Source organism: Mastigoproctus giganteus, chromosome 9 (assembly GCF_048544385.1).
Source record: "Mastigoproctus giganteus isolate SK-2022 chromosome 9, ASM4854438v1, whole genome shotgun sequence".
Taxonomy (NCBI): Eukaryota; Metazoa; Arthropoda; class Arachnida; order Uropygi; family Thelyphonidae; genus Mastigoproctus; species Mastigoproctus giganteus.
In genome coordinates, this window is record NC_143583.1 from 148892809 (window position 1) to 148911971 (window position 19163).

Below are 19163 nucleotides of genomic sequence, written 5' to 3' on the forward strand. Positions count from 1 at the left end.
TCAAAAAAATGCTCAAATGGCATTATGTGCACTAAAAAAAAAAAAAAAAACATGATTTTTATAGAATGTTTCAAAGCTTGGGTAGGCCAATAGGGTAAACCTGCGTGTGTGTGTGCGCACACGACTTTAAAGGTAATTAGCATTAGCAGAGGCATATGATGTAAGAAAGCAAGCTTATAGAGCATCCGCAAAAAAAAAAAAAAAAAACCTTCCATTTCATACGTCCGGTCACTCCAAATGTTTGTCTAGTTCAGCCTTAAATTTATTTAAGCTATCAACTTCCACAACAATGAATGGGTGTTTGTTCCAGCAATCAACTGTCCGCTGGCTAAAGACAAATTCCACACACATATTCTACAACTGTCTTTCCTCAATTTGAATCTATACCCGCTCAGGTTCTTAATCTGAGCAAGCGGAAATACTAAGTCAGCAGTGAGCCTGCTCAAACCATTCAAGGCATTATACACCTTGATCAGATCACCTTGCAGGTGCCTAGTCTCTGGATGTTGCAATTTGCCGAACACAAGTCTTTCTTTGTAAGAGCAACCCTTTGTTCCATTCACCAATCTCGTTGCCCTCCTCTGTACTCGTTCAAGCAGCCATACATCCTAAAATAAGGCCTCCAGACCTGTACACAGTACTCAAGGTGTGGCCTGACCACTGCCTTATACAAAGGGATAATCACCACCTTGTCTCTGCTAGCAAAATTCCTATGTATCATTGACAAAACTCCACAACCTACTCTGGCAGCCCGTCTGCATTGCTCAGAGAACTTCATATCTGACTGCACAATTGTCCCCTGGTCTTTTTCATTCTCCACCTCCCTGAGTGTAGTGCCACACAGTTGGTACGTTTCTCTTGGGTTACTGTTTCCCATATGCAGTACTTTGTATATGTCAATGTTAACTTCAGTTGCCACATCTCTACCCACTGCCTAACTTTTCTAGATCCTGTTGCAGTAGCATACTGTCATTAACAACCCTGTCAACCTTTGTAGCATCTGCAAACTTGGATATTAAGCTTGATATACCTTCATCAATATCGTTGATAAATTCATTCATAATTAGGTTATTAAGTCCAACTGTTCACTCAAACTTTTATAGTAAAATTCAGGTAATTCCTTGATATGTAGCAAATTGTTAACAAAACAAACTCTTCATAAAGAAACTAACTATTCTAAATTGCACAATGCTTAAACCAAGAATTTTTTTTTTCTTTTCTGCAGATCCACCATATTACATATTGTATGCAATTAGCACACTGTAACAAAGAATGTGCAGTGATTTGCTTCAGTATATAGTACAGTATATAGATAAACTATTTATATTCACTGAAAAAAAAAAAAAAAAAAAAAATACCAGATTTCCAATTTTTTTTTATTTTAATGAAATTTTGGATAACTATTAAACCCCATCAAACCTTTCTAAAAGAGCTAAATATAATATTTCATAAAAATCCATCCACTGGGAGTTGTTTCATGGAGACAGAAAGGAAAATGAACATGGTGAATAGAAATGCACACTAAGCATTTGAAAATGCGCCTAAAATTAATTATAGTTTTGGAGATTACTATATATCCCCCCCCCCCCTTACATGCAAGTTCTGCATTTCTAATCAACAGAAAATACCTAACATCCAAGTTCATAACAGTTTTTTCTCTTAACCATTAATCCTAAAAAAGAATGACAGATTTATTATTGTAATAATGAAGCAAATAAATGAAACTGTTCTTACTTTTTCCCTTCTTCCATTTTCTGGAATATTACACAAAGTTTCATCTTCCGTAAAAAAATTTTCATCAACCTAAACCAAAGCAAATAAATCCATTTAGAAGATGTTTCATTTTACATTGTTTTTTGTGTGTTACATTTACTGTACAAGGGATGACTGAAAAGTGTTGAGCTTAACTATGAAATAAGTAATAAAAATACCTGAATGAAATATATATGTAAAGACTTACACTACATATGTAGTTCAAATTTATGGGTAAACTATGGCGTATCTTCACCGATATTATATAGTTAATTACCTAAACCCATAAGAAATCATGCCTTGTGCATTTCATCTTGTAATACATTATTTATACACCATTTGGCATCTCTCATATTGTGGAAATAACTTCGCAACTCTGATGGCATGCTGCATTACCAGGGTACCTGCCCACTCACTGATGACGAAGCCAACCTTCAAAACAACTGTCTGGGTGGTGGTATCCACTGAAAATAAATAACAGTAGTCTTCTCTACTAGAGAAGCATAATTTATTAATGAAGTAGTGCAATACCAGCTATCTCGTTGTGAAGGCACTCACAATATGAGATACAATTAAAACGATGCCTCACACTACATACGTAGTTCAAATTTATGGGTAAACTGGTGTATCTACAGAGTAAAAAACTTGCTTCTTGTCAAAACAGTAGAAAAGAATTCTGGTCTCTTACCAAAGCTGTTGGCCACGACTTCTGCCCACCTATGTTCCCAACATTGTTTAAATCTGATGGTTATATTGCCTCCACTATTACAACGCTCCACTCAATGTTTTCTGTAGTCTTCTTTCATAAGGATGTCAGAAGAATTTTGAACTGTCTTGATACCAATAAAGCTCCAGCTGCTGATGGCATTTCTTCACTTGGTTTCAAAACCTGAGCTTAATTCGGTTCTGTTCTGCATCAGCTTTTTATGCTTTATTCCAATGGTCTTTTTTCCTCAGCATTGAAATTTATACTTGTATCCTTAATATTTCTCCACTTATTCTCAAAACCTTTGCTGAACTTACTCTTGTTCTGTGTCACTTTTTTACACTTTTCTTATCCATTCTTTTTTCCTTCAGCTTGCTAAAGAGTGACAAACCACTCCCATCCAATTATCATCCCACTGCACGTATCTCCAATCTTTCCAAAATAATGGAGAAATCCGTTAACAACCAATAACTAAACTATCTCGAAACCTTCCATACGATCAATGATTATCGATATGAATTCCATCAGTTTTGATCAACTGGTGTTATAATTGCATACATTCCCTAACTATGGGCAAATTCAATGGAAAAGTTTGGTAAAATTCAAACAGGTTCCTCCTGACATTCCTGGCTTCTGACTGTGTTTGGCATAGAGGTCTTCTAAAGAAGCTTCCATTTTATGGATTGCCAACTGTTTTATTTATTTTTTTATTCCCACAATTGGGTATCCAATTTGCTCTCTGTTCACTCACTGCCAGTGATAGTAGATGGCCCTCTGTCTTCTAACCTTTCCACTAATGCTGGTGTTCCCCAAGGTTCGGTTCTTTCTTCTACTCTTTTCTTCTTGTATATTAATGATTTTCATAAATCACATCCATAGTTTTGTGATGACAGCACATTGCATTCCATTTCCAGTTTGAGAAACCTTTCCCAACACAAATGGCTTCAACTTTGCAAATATCCAATACCAATTCCTAAAATGCTGATTTTCAAATAATTATCCAATCGGGCAAAGATAACTTAGTTAATTTCAATCCTTCTAAAACTCAGTCCTGTCGTAGACAGGACTGAGTTTTAGAAAGACTGAGTTTTATCTTCCAAAAAGGATTCTTCTGCCTCTATGCCAACACACAATCTTCACTGCCATGCAGATTTCTACATAAGATCACATATCTCTATTAGGGATTACCCTAACTTCTAATCTCTCTTGGTATAATCATATCACAAATATTGCTTCTTTTTCATCTAAAAATTTGGGTTTTCTCTTTCGCTCTTGGTGTTACTTGTCTTCTAACAGCTACTCCCTCTGTAAAAATCAGATTTGATTTGATTTTGGTTTTTATGGCGCAAGGGCGACTAAGGCCATGATGGCCACAAGTAATCTAAAAATGATATATCAGTATATACAAATGATTAAAAGACAAGTAAATTTAGATAATAAATTCAGGTAAAAAAATATGTTACGATGCGTACTAAAAATATTTATATGCGAGTATAAAGGTTTGTAATTTTTAAAATTTGCAGGCATATCGTTTTTGTCAGCTAAAATCTGATTGAGTATATAAGGCTCAGTCAGATGATTAAAAGTGCTAAAAAATAAACAGCGTTCATTTAAAAATCTACGACACTCAGTAAAGACATATTTCAAAGTTAAAATGGTGTCATAGTGCCTGCACTGGACAAATCTGAAACCCACCCTATCACAGAATACTGTTCCCTTATCTAGGGGTAGTGCCCTCACTTCCTCTCTCAAGCTTCTAGACTCCATTCAAAAGTGGGTAGTTTAGTTAATTAATGACCCATCTCTTACAAAGTCTCCTCACTCTTTGTCTAATAGATTCTGTTTCTAGTGCATGCCTTTTCTATAGCCACTTCCCTTCCCCTTCCCTTCCAAACCAGTGTCTGAACATGTCACAACCATTTACTGTCCAATTTCAAACTCACAGAACCAACTTTTCTTCTTCCTCATTCATCCCTTCAGCTTCTGATTTCTGGAACAACCTCCTTTCACGTGTATTTCCTAAAAATTACAATCTACAGAAATTCAAGTCAGCAAGCAGCTACTTTCATCTTCTCAACCTTTCATCCACACACAGTAGTACTAAGTACTATAGCATTAGCATTATTAGAGGTATACGATGCAAGAAAGCAAGCTTATGCAGCATCAGCCAAAAACACCCTCCCATTTCACCCCTCCATTCGTTCCAAATTCCTGTCCAGCTCAGTTTTAAATTTATTTAGGCTATCAACTTCCACAACAAAAGACGGAAGTCTGTTCCACCCATCAACTATCCGTGGCTAAAGGCAAATTTCCACAAATCCATTCTATAACTGTCTTACCTCAATTTGAATCTGTGCCCCCTCAGGTTCTTAATCTGAGTAAGCGGAAGAATCCCACCAGTATTCAGCTTGCTCAACCCATTCAAGGCCTTATACACCTCAATCAGATCACCTTGCAGGTGCTTACTCTCCAGGCACTGCAATTTGCAGAACTTAAGCCTTTCTTGGTAAGAGCACTCCTTTGTTCCCCTCACCAATCTTGTTGCCTATAGGCTCTAATACCATTCGTGTTTGAGGTTTTCATAAAATAAATTCACTGGAAGAAGGTAATTAACATATAGGGGATGAAAGAACTTTTAACTCATGAACTTTTGCATCAAGAACTTTGAAAGACATGCATTACTGGAGAACTTAGAAGAGAGACAAACAAACAACCATATATCGTCACCAGCAGTGAGTGGTCAGGCAGAAAAGTATATATTCAATTGCAAAATAGTCACAAATCCAAAAGATAGGAGCATGCTTTAGATGACCTTTATTCCAAGCACAATGAAAGACATTAAAAATGTCAATGGCAACTGCTTGAGTTTCAAACTTTTACAGTGAATCTGGTCAAAGAGAGTTAACATAAACCAATATATCACCTGGTTTGACACCGGTGTAATCCATACTGGCGATCACTGATCAGATGAGGTTTAAAAGATGGTGTTATGGATATCTCCCAATATTTTGGAAAGAGTAGAAGTGCAACAGGGTGATAATTAGAAGGGACAGATCCGTTGTCCTTTTCAGGAGCTATCTGAATGTAAGCAAAGCAGAAGGTAAAACACTAGTGCAATAAAAATATATTAATGGTTTCAGAGAAGAGAGCACAAGTTTTGAGATAAGTGTGGAAATACGATGGACCTCAAGCTTCCTTGGCATCCAGATTGTTGAAAACGTTTTTATTATCAACCTGTTGAAAGACAGTGGAGGCATCAAACAGTGTATTAGGTATTGTAGGAGGTGGCTTATCAAGATCATCAATATAAGAGTTAGAAAAAGTTGGATGCTATTAAATTAGCTTTATTTTCAGCTGAGGATGCAAAACAACCTTCTTTTTGTAACAAAAGTGGAAGAATAGACAGAACAGCCAGTAGCTTTCACAAGAGACCAGAATGCTCGACTGCCATTTAAACAAGAAGCAAGTTTTCTACTCTTAACTTATTCAAAATACAGGCTCGTTGGTTGTAAGCTTTGGTGTTAACTGAATATGAAGCTGGAGATTTGGATATATGCTAATTGCAAAATTCTATATTCATATCTTGAACATCCTTAGCATAACGGAAAACAAAAGTTTAGAAGAAGGACAAGATTTTAGGTTGCAATACAGAATAGAGGATTTCATTCCTACAAGAACTATTTCACTAATGCAATCTGAGCAAACACTGAGATCAAAAGATTTAAAACCGTAATCCAACCAATGAAAAGAACACAGTTCATACCATTTCATATTCTTGTAATGCTAAATGACACAAGGTTGAGCATGGCCATGGGTGAGAGGCTGCACATAAGACCATTACCAAACTGTGATCTGAGGTGCACAGAGGAATCGTTAACATTGACCGTGTACTTTGAAGGGCTGTTGATAAGAAGGAAAAAAAGATCAAGAATGCTGGGATTTGGATTTCCTGATAGGTAAAAAAACCAGTTATGTGGGGTTGATTAGTAACAGCAAAATCCTCACCATCTCAACTGGCTGGGTATAGGTAACATTAGAAAAAGTTCTCATTCTAATTTCAAATATGTTCTCTGTTTTTTTTTTTTTTGCTGTCGTAGTTTTCATAATACAATTACAAAAACTACAACTGCGATAAAAAGACACTTCCATTACAAACCCCACGAGACTGGTTACAATTACATTTTTATCACTTTTACAGTAATACATATAGTGGACACCAATTGGTCAGAAGAAAATGTTCACTATAGGGAAGTTGTCTGCTTCTCAATAATTCAGAAAAACAAATTTCAATGTAACTGTTTGCTTACTCTGAGTTTTTTGTTTGTTTTTTTGTATTGATTATCATTGTAAATATATATTTCAATTAATAACTTTTAATAAATAAACCAACTTTTAGAAAACACTAACTTTTAGTAAAAACGAAAATAAATAGCTTTGTTTAGAGCATTTCATTTGGCAATTTCAGTTTCATTGTGGATAATTAGATCTCCTACTAGTTTTAGTCAATATTCATAGTTTTTGCTCACACAGAATTTTTGTTAATGTAATAGGATGCAGCTCTGCTGCAAACATCATGAAATTATTTCTTAAATTAATGCAGCAATCAATGTGATGCCTAGCAAATTTTGATGAGTATTCCAAAGGAATACTCATCAAAGCAATCGTGGGGTATTTACAACATATTGTGCCTTCCACTCCAACAGTAATCCATGGTCATCACAAGTCTAATTAGCATTACCGTAATGACCTTGACCTTCACTTGCCAACAAAATTGCATACGTGTCAATTACACCTGAATGTGTCCAATATAGAGAGGTTGAAAATACCTATTGAAGTGTCTTCATCCATATTAGAGAAAGTAAGTCCATTTTGGAGAGGTCTATCATATAATTTCTAATATTTCTGGCTGGGACCCAAGCCTGAGTATCCACAACAAGAGGTGTCCTGCAAGGGAGGTTTTACATATACAGTAAACCCCCGCTATTCGCGGTATCTGTATTCGCGGTTTCGTATTTGCCGATTTAATATAAAATGAAACCTAACAAAATGTGAATTTTAAAGCGCCGTGAATATTTTCCGCCATAAAAAAACATGGGCGTGGCTAAAATTATCTTTCCTGGTCAAAACAGTGCTCAGTGGGTGGGGGGAGAGAGGTGACAAAATCGCGAGCGTGGATGTTTCTCGCTAATCCTTGTTCAGTATGTGTTATGCGCTTGTCATGGAAGGTTTCGTCATTTGCTTTTAATTTATATGCTTATAAATTGAATAAATTTATCAATTTATAAATTAATATGCTTACAAAAATGATAAATCTACCGTTTTGCAGTGTAAAACAGACTTTTTCGAGTGTGTTAACGGAAGAAAGTGACTTTATTGTGGACAAGTTCTTTCTAACCCCTACAAAAATATGGCTACAAATAACATAAATAACAAATAAAACATAAAATCAATGAGTCAACGGTACGATCAATCAAAAAATCAGAAGAAAAAATCCGCCGTAGTGTCCGAGAAAACGCGCTAATTGCTTCAAAAATTTTCTCTGTAACTCGTGATATTAAATTAGAAAAAATGGAAAAGGCTTTAAATCTGTGGATAGAAGACCGAACTCAAAATAAAATTCCGTTAAGTTCACTCATCATTCGTGAAAAGGCAAAACTCCTTTATCAACACTTTAGCGAAACTGGTGATAGCACTGGCGGGATAAATTTTTTAGCTAGAAAAGGCGCTGGTTTGAAAGATTTGTTTAAAATTTCTAATAAATATTACATTTAATATTAAATTGTTTCTTATTTTCATTTCGATGCCATATGCTTGCATTTCACTATGTACTGTCTACGAACATAGTCATATTATGAAGGTACATAGACAAAAATTTAGACTAGTTTTTCTTATATATTTCATAATTTGGAACGGAACCCCTTTATTACTATGGGAGCCATAACTCAGTATTCGCATTTTCGGCATTCGCGACATTTCTCAGGAAATGTAACCCCCGCGAATAGCGGGGATTTACTGTAGTTATAATAATGCACGGTATATTTTGGTAAATTTTGTCCAGAATGTTCTGGCACAACATCGAAAAGCAGTGTGCAAACATACATTTGTTCCAAAAACCTTGCTAGCAATTGTCCATTAACAATGTCTTTATGGAATCATTCCCCCTACTCTTCACTCACCATGCCAAGGTTTTCAGGAAAAAACGAGACGTTCCACTGACCGTAAGAAACAAATTTAAAAATTTAAGAAACAAAGTTTCAGTGAGGTACAAAATCCCATTTATTAATTTTCACTGAGAACAGTTTCTGAACTCCACCTTTGTATATGGAAGACCTGTGGTTATTCCAAAACATTCCCATTTGAAAACTTGTTATGCTTGTAGTTCTAATACATTTTGGCACTTTTTAAACTTTAATCCAGCAAAAGCTCTCTAATTTGAAACCCCACAAAGGTTCCCTCTTTCACTTTTACATTGTGATCTTTGGAAATTTCTCATTTAAGTAATGACATCCTCTCACTTTCACAAAACTCTACACGAGGCCAAGTTTCATGTGGAAAGGTGGAATGAAAATCATTGAATTTACCTAATGGAATGCACTGCATACTACTCATTCCTCTCATATGTGCTTCTTTGAGGATAGCCATATCTGATATAATGACCTTTGGTAGAAAGGCTGTCCCATAAGCATAAGAAACAATATTTTGTGAACCCTCCTTGTATGCCAATTAATATACTAATGATTGAAGTCACTGCAGTACTGAATTGCTTCAAGTATTGTCTTCATATTATAGTATGTCTCTTTTATAAGAACAGTGGGCAATGGAGATGGATAGCTTTAAGAGCCCTTTATGCCAGAAAACTACTTTCAAACTTCACTGTTAGGAGCTGATGAAGAGGTGCCAGTCATATGTAAAGTGCATTCTAACAATTCCCAAAAACTCCATTGATATCGTAGCAGAATAGACCATTTTCTATGAAAATTGTTGCCAAAACTAAGTTTATTTAATAACTTGACAGGGAACACTTCAACATACTTCTTAAACATGTTTCTGCTTTAGTCTTAAGGTAAGTTCAGCTTTGAAGAATCTGACCCTCTAATGAGATTCTATACAGTTGGACCAACTGATGGCAATACATCAACAGCAAATTCTAAATGGGAACAATTCAAGGAATTAATCTTGGAAGCTACTACGCTTTTCATACCAACTAAGATATACTGTTCAAGGTGTAGGCCTAAATGAATATCAGGTGAATTAATGAGAATTGTGGCAGAGAAAAATGTGTGGAATGCATATAAATTCAGGCAACACAGACACCTATGGTAGATATAAACTAGTCTGTAATCAAGCCACAAAGAAGGTTACACAAGCAAAGACAGATTACGAGAAATCTTTGGCAAAGGATGCAAAGAAAAATAGCAAAGACTTCTTTAATAATATAAACTATAGAAGGAAGGGGATGAATCAGATTGGTCCACTTGATATCGATGGTTCGATTTTTGATGATTCTGCTCAGGAAGCTGACAAACGAGTGTTTCTACATTCACACATAAGGAATTCTGTAGGGAAGTGGAGGATGGAAGCTTATTAAACTCTAACAGAGAGCTAAATGATTTTGTAATAACTGAGAGAAAATTAAAGGAGAAATCGTTAAAGTTAAACATAAGGCACCTGGGGTGGATGGGATCTATCCAGTTATATAAAAGGTGGTGGCAAAGGAAATTTGCCGCCTCCTTGATGAAGGTATAACAGGCTTAATGTCCACATTTGCAGATCATACAAAGGGTGGCATGGTTGTTTATTAAACATAGCATGGGTATATTAAGGGAAAGTTTTGTCTGACCAATCTGACTGAATACAATGATGTGGTCACAAGGAAACTGGATGCAAAAAATAATTTTGATATCATATACTTGGATTTCAGGAAAGCTTTTGATATGTTGCATATAGAAGGCTGCTGTACAAATTGAAGCAGTATGCATAAAGGGCAAGTTGCTGTTATGGATAAAAGGATGGTTGACTAGGAGAAGACAGAGCGTGGCAATCAATGGACACTGCTCGTCAAGGAAATTTTGGTTGCGGGGATAAGCAGGTGATTTATACCTTTGTATGCAGCAATGGTCAGGCTACACCGTGAGCTGTGTACAGGTCTGGAAGCCTCATTTTAGGAAGGATGTAGAGTTGCTTGTGCATGCACAGAAGGGCGACAAGATTGGCGAGGGGAACACCGGGTGTCCTCTTACCAAGAAAGGCTTAAGTTCTGCAAAACTGCTGGAGCTTAGGCACCTGCGTGTTGATCTGATTGAGGTGTATAAGGCTGAATGGGTTGCGCATGCTGAATTCTTCAGCCTTTAGTTTACCAAAAGCAATATCGAGATGCTCCCTTTCTGCTGTAACACACTTGCTTGTAAATAGTCTCCAAACTTTTTTTTGGCAAGAAAAGTTTGGCGACTATTTACTGCCACTTTGTCAGCTTATTATTCCTTTCTATCCTGGGAGTACTACTTGTGTTTAATACCTACCCCAAAATTATATTCATAATTTTATTTTAATTTCAACTATTTTCTCTAATTTACAGTTTCAAATTTCCGACACATTGGGTAGCTAGTGTATTTTAATTATTTCCTTAACTTACTTTTTCCAACTCCTTACACACGGAGTCACTAGCATATACCATATATACTTTATATCAGACTTATTTGAAACTTTTTCTTAACTCTCCACAGCAGTGCAGACCTTTTCTCTCTCTCTCTCCTCATATACCAACCTGACCTCAGTACATTATCCTCTTTTCATTTTCACCTTGCATTCCGACTCTATCAGGTCAGCCATGAAATATACATATGCTTTATAATTTAAATTTCAACCCTTATCGTCTACACCGGCTTTTCAAATCTACCACGTGCTGTGCACATTTCATGTGAGAAACAGAGGCCTTACTTCTTGCTGCTTTTTCCTTTGATTTCAGTGGCTGGCTCTAGAAGAAGGATTTGCAATCATAGGATATGCAGCATTGAGTACTTCTAATTACTTCTTATTAATTTCTGTCCCTTCCTTGTTCTCCGTAGTTACAATTTCAGTTCCATTAGTCCTTTACCTATTTCACACTCTACTTACAAACATATATATATATATACACACACACATATATATATATATATACACACACACACACACACACACATATATATATATACACACACACACACACATATATATATATATATATATATATACACATAAAAAATGAGTACTATAGAAGGTAATTGTTAATACACTGACTTTAATAAACTGTTGGTTTGGATATTTTACTGGCGCATCAGCTTCTATGGCGATAATGCACCAAACTTATGATTTATTCAGTGATGTCTTTTGTTATGATTTTTATATCAAATTATAGTAGTTTATGCGTTTCAGAAACTGGAAGACTTCGGATATATTAGATTTATCTGACAATATTGTTCGTAATGAAAATGTGTTTGTTCCTTTTAAGGATTTAAAGGTAATCTGACATTCTCGTGTAAAGTTAGGGCAGTCAAGTAGAATATGTTGGACTGTTTACACCGTGTGACAGTAAGAGCACTGAGGCGGAGATTCGGCTCAGAGCAGATAGGAGTGGATAACATTGTTGTGTCCTATTCTTAATCTGCTCAGTATAACTTCTTCTTGTCTGTTGGTTCCTGTACTGGTTTTCCATTGTTGTAACAATGGTTTTAACAATGTTTAAAATGGTAATAATTTGTTACCAGCCTGTTCCTGCCATTTTTGTTGCCACTGTTTTTCGTCATTAATAAACTGTATTTATGGGCTAATGCACTTGAGTGACAATAGACGGATTATTTCCATAATGCGTTGTATATAATATTTTTATAATATTATGGGGAGAATTATAGTAAGATAATTATGTTAAGATATATACCTCGATAGATCTATAGAAAATGCGTAGGATAATATAATAGTAGTAAAATAATAAGAGGAGTTTACCTCAATATAGTGCGTAGAACACTTCCGTAATGATACCCTCCAGAAATTAAAACGGAAAAAACAAAAAAAAACCGACAACTTACCGGTACATTAGAGTATTATCAACGTAGAACATTAGCATTAGCATTAGTAGAGGCATTTGATGCAAGAAAGCAAGCTTATGCAGCATCAGCCAAAAAAAAAAAAAAAAAAACCCACTTCCACTTCACCCCTCTGTTCGTTCAAAATACCTGTCCAGCTGAGCCTTAAACTTATTTAGGCTATCAACCTCCACCACAAGGGATGGAAGTCTGTTCCACCAACCAACCACCCGCTGGCTAAAGGCAAATTTCCGCACGTCTATCCTACATCTGTCTTTCCTCAATTTGAATTTATGCCCTCTCAGGTGATTTTTCTGAGCTAGAGGAAGAATCCCATCAGCATTGAGCATGCTTAAACCATTCAAGGCTTTATACACCTCTATCAGATCACCTCGCTGGTGCCTAGTCTCCAGACACTGTAATTTGCAAAACTTAAGCCTTTCTTCGTAAGAGCACCCCTTTGTTCCATTCACTAATCTTGTTGCATTTCTCTGTACTCGTTCCAGCAGCTCTACATCCTTCTTGAAATGAGGTCTCCAGACCTGTATACAGTACTCTAGATGTGGCCTGACCATCGCCTTATACATATTGAGTAGTACAGCTCTGATTCATACTAAGGAAGGAAAATCGTTTTTGAATATTTTTGTTATTTTCGTTAGATTCTTTTAATTGCGTTAATTTGATTTTTAATTGTTTTAATTGATTTGAATTGTGTTAAATTGATTATTTAATTATTTATATTTTACTCTAATGTACCGGTAAGCTGTTGATTTTTTCGTTTTTTCCGTTTTAATTTCTGGAGGATATCATACGGAAGTGTTCTACGCACTATATTGAGGTAAACTCCTCTTATTATTTTACTAATATTATCAACGTAGAACATATTGAGTAGTACAGCTCTGATTCATACTATCTAGGATAGTATAATGTACAAAAGTTAGCATACAAAAGGATAATATACAAAACTAATCATTGTTTACCCACAATTTAGGTGACTTCGTCTGGGGTCAACCACCCAAATTGAAAGTAAAACAGTGGTAAGGGGTTCTCTGTTTCTGTGTGATCAATATGTACTAGGGCAAAATCAATTTTAAGATTGAATAATCAAAAATATAATTGATGTAATATAACATGTAATAAATTTAGAGGTTACACAAATAATCTGAATTTAAACAATAATCAAGATTTTTTAAAAATAAATTAGGGCAATCCAAGGATGTAGGAGAAACTATTTCTAAACATACTACTATAATTTTGACTTCGTGAGTTCAGGTACTATTACTCCTACTCCATTAGAAATTCATCCCACTTCGCTATCAGCATGTTTCTTTTTGCTATTTATTATTAATACCTATAAATAGCCAAATGATTGGCTATTTATTGGCATTTCTACACACATTTTCCTGCATCCAACACACAGGGGTCACCACATGGTAATTCTCACTACAGGGAAGTGAGAATTCCTTTTTGACTACAGTTTGTGCTACACATGGTTTGTTGGCGTGGACACAGTAAATATGGCTTATGCCGTATTCCTACTTTAATTTATAAACTTTCATACTTCGTTCTCTGTCAGGTCAATGATGATCAATGAGTGGTTTGCAGTATTATTAAAAAAATCTTTCTTATTGTATTATGGTTTAAATTCAAATTATTTATGTAACCTCTAAATTTATTACATTATATTATATTTATTACTTAATAGTGCATATTGATCATCACAGTAACAGAGAACCCATTATCGGTGTTTTACTTTCAATTTGGGTGGTTGACCCCAGACGAAGTCACCTAAATTGTGGGTAAATGATAAGTTTTATATATTATCCTTTTGTATGCTAACTTTTGTACATTATATTATCCTATTCATTTTCTATAGATCTATAAAGGTATATATATCTTAATCTTAATATGATACGTAGAACACTTTCGTATGAAATTAAAATGAATAAAAGATTAATGCAAAATGATTACAGCAAAAAATCAATTGAACACAATTCAAAAATTAATTAAAATTCAAAAAACAGTTTAAAAAAAAAATTAATTAATACACACACTATTGCAAAAAGGGCCCAGACATCCCTTGTGGGTTAAGAAAAAAATTAACTATCCTTATCTTCTTACCATCCTCGTGTCAGGAATAGGTACAAAAACAACTGAATTCACGTGCGATGAAATATAGCAGACAAGTCAAGGCATAGATTGCGCTTAGCAACTTCCATCAGGTAATCAGAGGATGTTATATTAACAATAAACATGTTCATGCCTTTGCAGTTTTTGACTAATTTTTCATCTCAGCCACCATTTCCCTAGAGTAAATTGTGACTGACATAACCATCAAATGAGCATTACTAAAGCCAGGAAACATTTGGGGGGGGGGGCAGAAACTGGCAGAAAGAGACAAGAGTTACTGCTGACAGGTTTTAAGGTGCATTAGCAACTCAGACCACTGGCCGGTGATTGTGTATATGCCTTCACAGGCCAACCTAAGACTGGCTAATTATATTCAATTGAAAAGCACTTAGAGATTCCTCCAGTCATTGATAGGACTTGAACCCAGACCTCTCCAAATGAGTGATAGTTGGCAAAACTACTACTCTGTAATGGAGGACAAAGAAACTCAAGGAAGTCCAGAATAGTGGTAAGTGGCCTCACTGAATACTATCAAGAGCCACAGGAACTAATATTAGTAAAACAATGATGTGCAGGGAGCTGCAGAGTATCAGATTTTATAAAAGAGCTCAGCACACAAAGTAAATACCACAGCATGCAATGCACAACATTACTTTCCTTGATTTATGACCCATCATAATTAGTCCATGGAATGCTGAAAAGCTATGTTATGGAGTTATCAATCATAGTAGACAGTTTTCCTACAATATGATGGCAATGTCTGGGTTTGGGATGGTCAGAGAATATTATTTACCAGAGTGAACTGATCCCAGCTGCATTGGAGGAGGTGCCGTCATAGTCCAGGGTTGTTTCTCATGGTTTTGACATAGACCATTTGTCATCATTCCATAAACAGTGAATGCATGCAGTACTTTAGCATTCTAAAAAATTCTATTCTTCCTCCATTGTGGCAGTATTCAGAGCCCTTTTCATTTTTTAGCTAGTATGACAAAGCACATGCCATAGTCCATAGCTTCTTGTGAATTGGTTTGGAGAAAGGGGTATGCAGTAGCTACAGTGGCCTACCCAAAGCTCTGACAAACCACTGAACACTTTTGAGATAAACTGAATGTCAGCTTCAGGCTAGGCCAATGTGCTTGAAATCAGTAGATGAACTGACTGCTGTGATGAAACACAGCAGTCAATTCAGGAATGAATGAAAATATCACCAAATCAAAAATTGATTCCAAGTATATCAACAAAATTACATTGTGAGCCAATATGCTATTATTATTACTAGCCATATAGTGCAAGGAAGCCTGAGGCTTATGCTGCGCCAACTAAAAAAAAAATTTCTGAGTTACCCTGTGAGAGAGAGAGAGAGAGAGAGAGAGAGAGAGAGAGAGAGAGAGAGAGAAGGCAATCACCAAGAAAGAGAAGAATGAATGATGATATCCAGCTCAGGACCCTGGATATGCCAAGCCCATACTCACTAGATGTAAGCTCCTGGGGATATTAAATACGAAATCAATAAAAGGTTCATAAAATATGCCCAGTTGCTTTTTGGCAATATACCATGTGTGCATGTAAGTATAAACAAGGGTTGAAGAAAAGTAGTTGCTACCAAGAAAGTAACAGAAAAGTTATTTTCTGTTACTTTATCTGTGATAATTACATGTTATATCTGTCATAACAAGAAAAATCTACATTTGTCTATAAGGTGTAAGATACCATTTGTTTTCAATTATTGCCTATGTTCTTTCATTTCTGGAAAAGGGTCATATATCCAGATATATATACTTATGTGAGAGAAGCATGGTGGATGCTTCAGAATTGCATCCACCATGAAAGATAATGAATACAATGTTACTGGAGGGCAGGAACAGCCTGCTGATGTCTGGACCACTGCCTATCAATAAATAAACACACTCTGATTGAACATATCCACCATTCCCTTCCTAATCATTTTCATATTTTACTACATTTTTTCATTGGATTCACATGATTAGTACTCTTCTAAATTCGATAGTCATTATTTCCAATTTAGCAATACAGTTTTATTTAATTAGACAGATACACAGACATACCTTATTTTCCATAAAGGCCCCACTAGCATCAAAGGTCCCAACACGATCAGCATTGGCATTGTCCTCAGTACTCCATTCAGGTAGCTGATCCCCTTTAAAGTAAGTAATAATTAATCCATAAAAAGAACATTTTTAAAAAAAAACCTTCTCAATTAATATTATAAAAAGGAAGAATTATAAATCAAATTTTGACAGGAAAATTTAGTTCTACTTAAAAGTACTTATTAATTTACATTAGCATTAGTAGAAGCATACAATGCAAGAAAGCAAGCTTATGCAGCAACAGCAAAAAAAAAAAAAAAAACCCTCCCATTTCACCCCTCCATTCGTTCCAAATGCCTGTCCAGCTCAGCCTTAAATTTATTTAGGCTATCAACTTCCACAACAAAAGATGGAAGTCTGTTCCACCAATCAACTACCCGCTGGCTAAAGGAAAATTTCCGCACGCACATCTATTCTACAACTGTCTTTCCTCAATTTGAAACTGTGCCCCCTCAGATTCTTAATCTGAGAGGGCATAGAGGGGGGCACAATAAGAGGAAGAATCAGCAGCATTCAGCTTGCTCAACCCATTCAAGGCCTTATACACCTCAATCAGATCACCTCACAGGTGCCTACTCTCCAGGTGTTGCAATTTGTAGAAAAGACTTTCTTGGTAAGACCATCCCTTTGTTCCCCTCCCAATCTTGTTGCACTTCTTTGTACTCATTCTAGCAACTCTACATATTTATTAAAATGAGGCCTCCAGACCTCTACACAGTACACTAGGTACGGTCTGACCATTCCCTTGTATAACGGGATAATCACTTCCCTGTCCCTGCTAGTAAAATTCCTATATATCACTGACAAGACTCCATGACCTTCCCCTTGCAGCCCACGTGCACTGCTCAGCGAACTACATATTTGACTGCACAATTACCCCCAGGTCTTTGTCACTTTCCACTTCCCTGAGTGTACTTAACACACAGTTCGTACGTTTCTCTTTGATTATTGCTACCCATATGCAGTACATGCATTTGTCAATGTTAAACTTCAGTTGCCGCTTCTCAGCCCATTTGTCCAACTTATCTAGATCCAGTTGGAGTAGCATACTGTCTTTACTGTCATTAACAACCCTGCCCACCTTTGTATCATCTGCAAACTTGGACATTAAACCTGATATACTTTCATCAATATCATTGATAAATATACAAAACAACAATGGGCCCAACACCGAACCCTGGGGAACTCCACTAATAACATTTGTCCACGAAGAGCAGTGTCCGTTGATTACCACTCTGTCGTCTCCCACTCAACCATCGCTTTATCCATTGTAGCAACTTACCCTTAATGCCATAGTTCTCCAATTTGTACAGCAGTCTTCCATGTGCAACAGCATCAAAAGCTTTCCTGAAATCCAAGTATATGATATAAAAATTATTTTTGGCATTCAGTTCCTTTGTGACCACATCATAGGGGTTTTTTTTTTTTTTTTCTGTTAGTTGTTGCCACGTCGGCTTCTGTGGCCAAAATGCACCTCCCAAAGTTTTTACATTTTAATCTGATCCAAGCCTGAGGCAGGATTCGAACCTGTGACCTTTGGGTTGCCAGGCAGGCACTTTACCCACCTGGCTAGCCCAGTCGGCCCACATCATAGTATCCAATCAAACTGGTCAGACAAGACCTGCCTTTAACAAACCCATGCTGTGTCTTAACTATTACTGCAGTTTTGTCTAGATGATCCTGCAATGCTTCTTTAACCAGTTATTCCATTATTTTCCCCAGAACACAAGTTAAACTAACAGTTCTATGTACTCTGCAATTACTAGTTACTTGTGTCACCTTTTGAAGTCCCTTTGTGAATTGGTGATACATTTGCACACCTCCAGTCCAAGGAAGCTCTCATAATTATGGCTAAGGGTTTGCTTACTTCCTTTGCTACCTCCTTTAATATAACTGGATAGATCCCATCCACCCCAGGTGCCTTTTTTATGTTTAACTTCAACAATTTCCCTCCACTTTGCTCTCAGTTATTACAAAATCACTTAGCTCCCTGTTAGAGTTTGATAAACTTCTGGCACTCCCTTCATTGAATAACTCCTCATGTGTGAATGTAGATGCAAAATACTCATTCAGTTTATCAGCTACCTGAGCATGATCATCAATAGTCAACCCATCTGTGTTAAAGTGGTCCAATCTGATTCATCCCTTTTCTTCTAAAGTTTACATAAGTAAAGAACTCTTTGCTGTTTTTTTTTTTTTTTGTATCCTTTGCGAAAGATTTCTCGTAATCTGCCTTCTCCTGCCTATCCTCCTTTGCGACTTGATTAAGACTAGTTTATACCTACCATATGTTTCTGTGTCACCTGATACTTTATATGCATCCCATACATTTTTCTTTTCTGCCACAAGCCTCATTAATTCATCTGACATGAATTTAGCCCTAAACCTTGAACAGTATTTCTTAGT

At 36.1% G+C, this 19163-nt stretch overlaps 1 protein-coding gene across 9 annotated transcripts in view; it reads right to left on the reverse strand.

The window, feature by feature from the left end:
- Positions 1-19163, reverse strand: part of Gyf (GIGYF family protein Gyf) — a 915224-nt gene that overhangs the window by 630959 nt on the left and 265102 nt on the right. For all 9 annotated transcript variants that reach the window (XM_090381591.1, XM_090381590.1, XM_090381592.1 and 6 more), the window contains 2 exons: positions 16716-16807; positions 1735-1803 (listed from right to left, as the gene is read on the reverse strand). In XM_090381591.1, coding sequence (XP_090237717.1) covers positions 1735-1803; positions 16716-16807 — 161 coding nt within the window. The remainder of the gene's footprint in view (positions 1-1734; positions 1804-16715; positions 16808-19163) is intronic.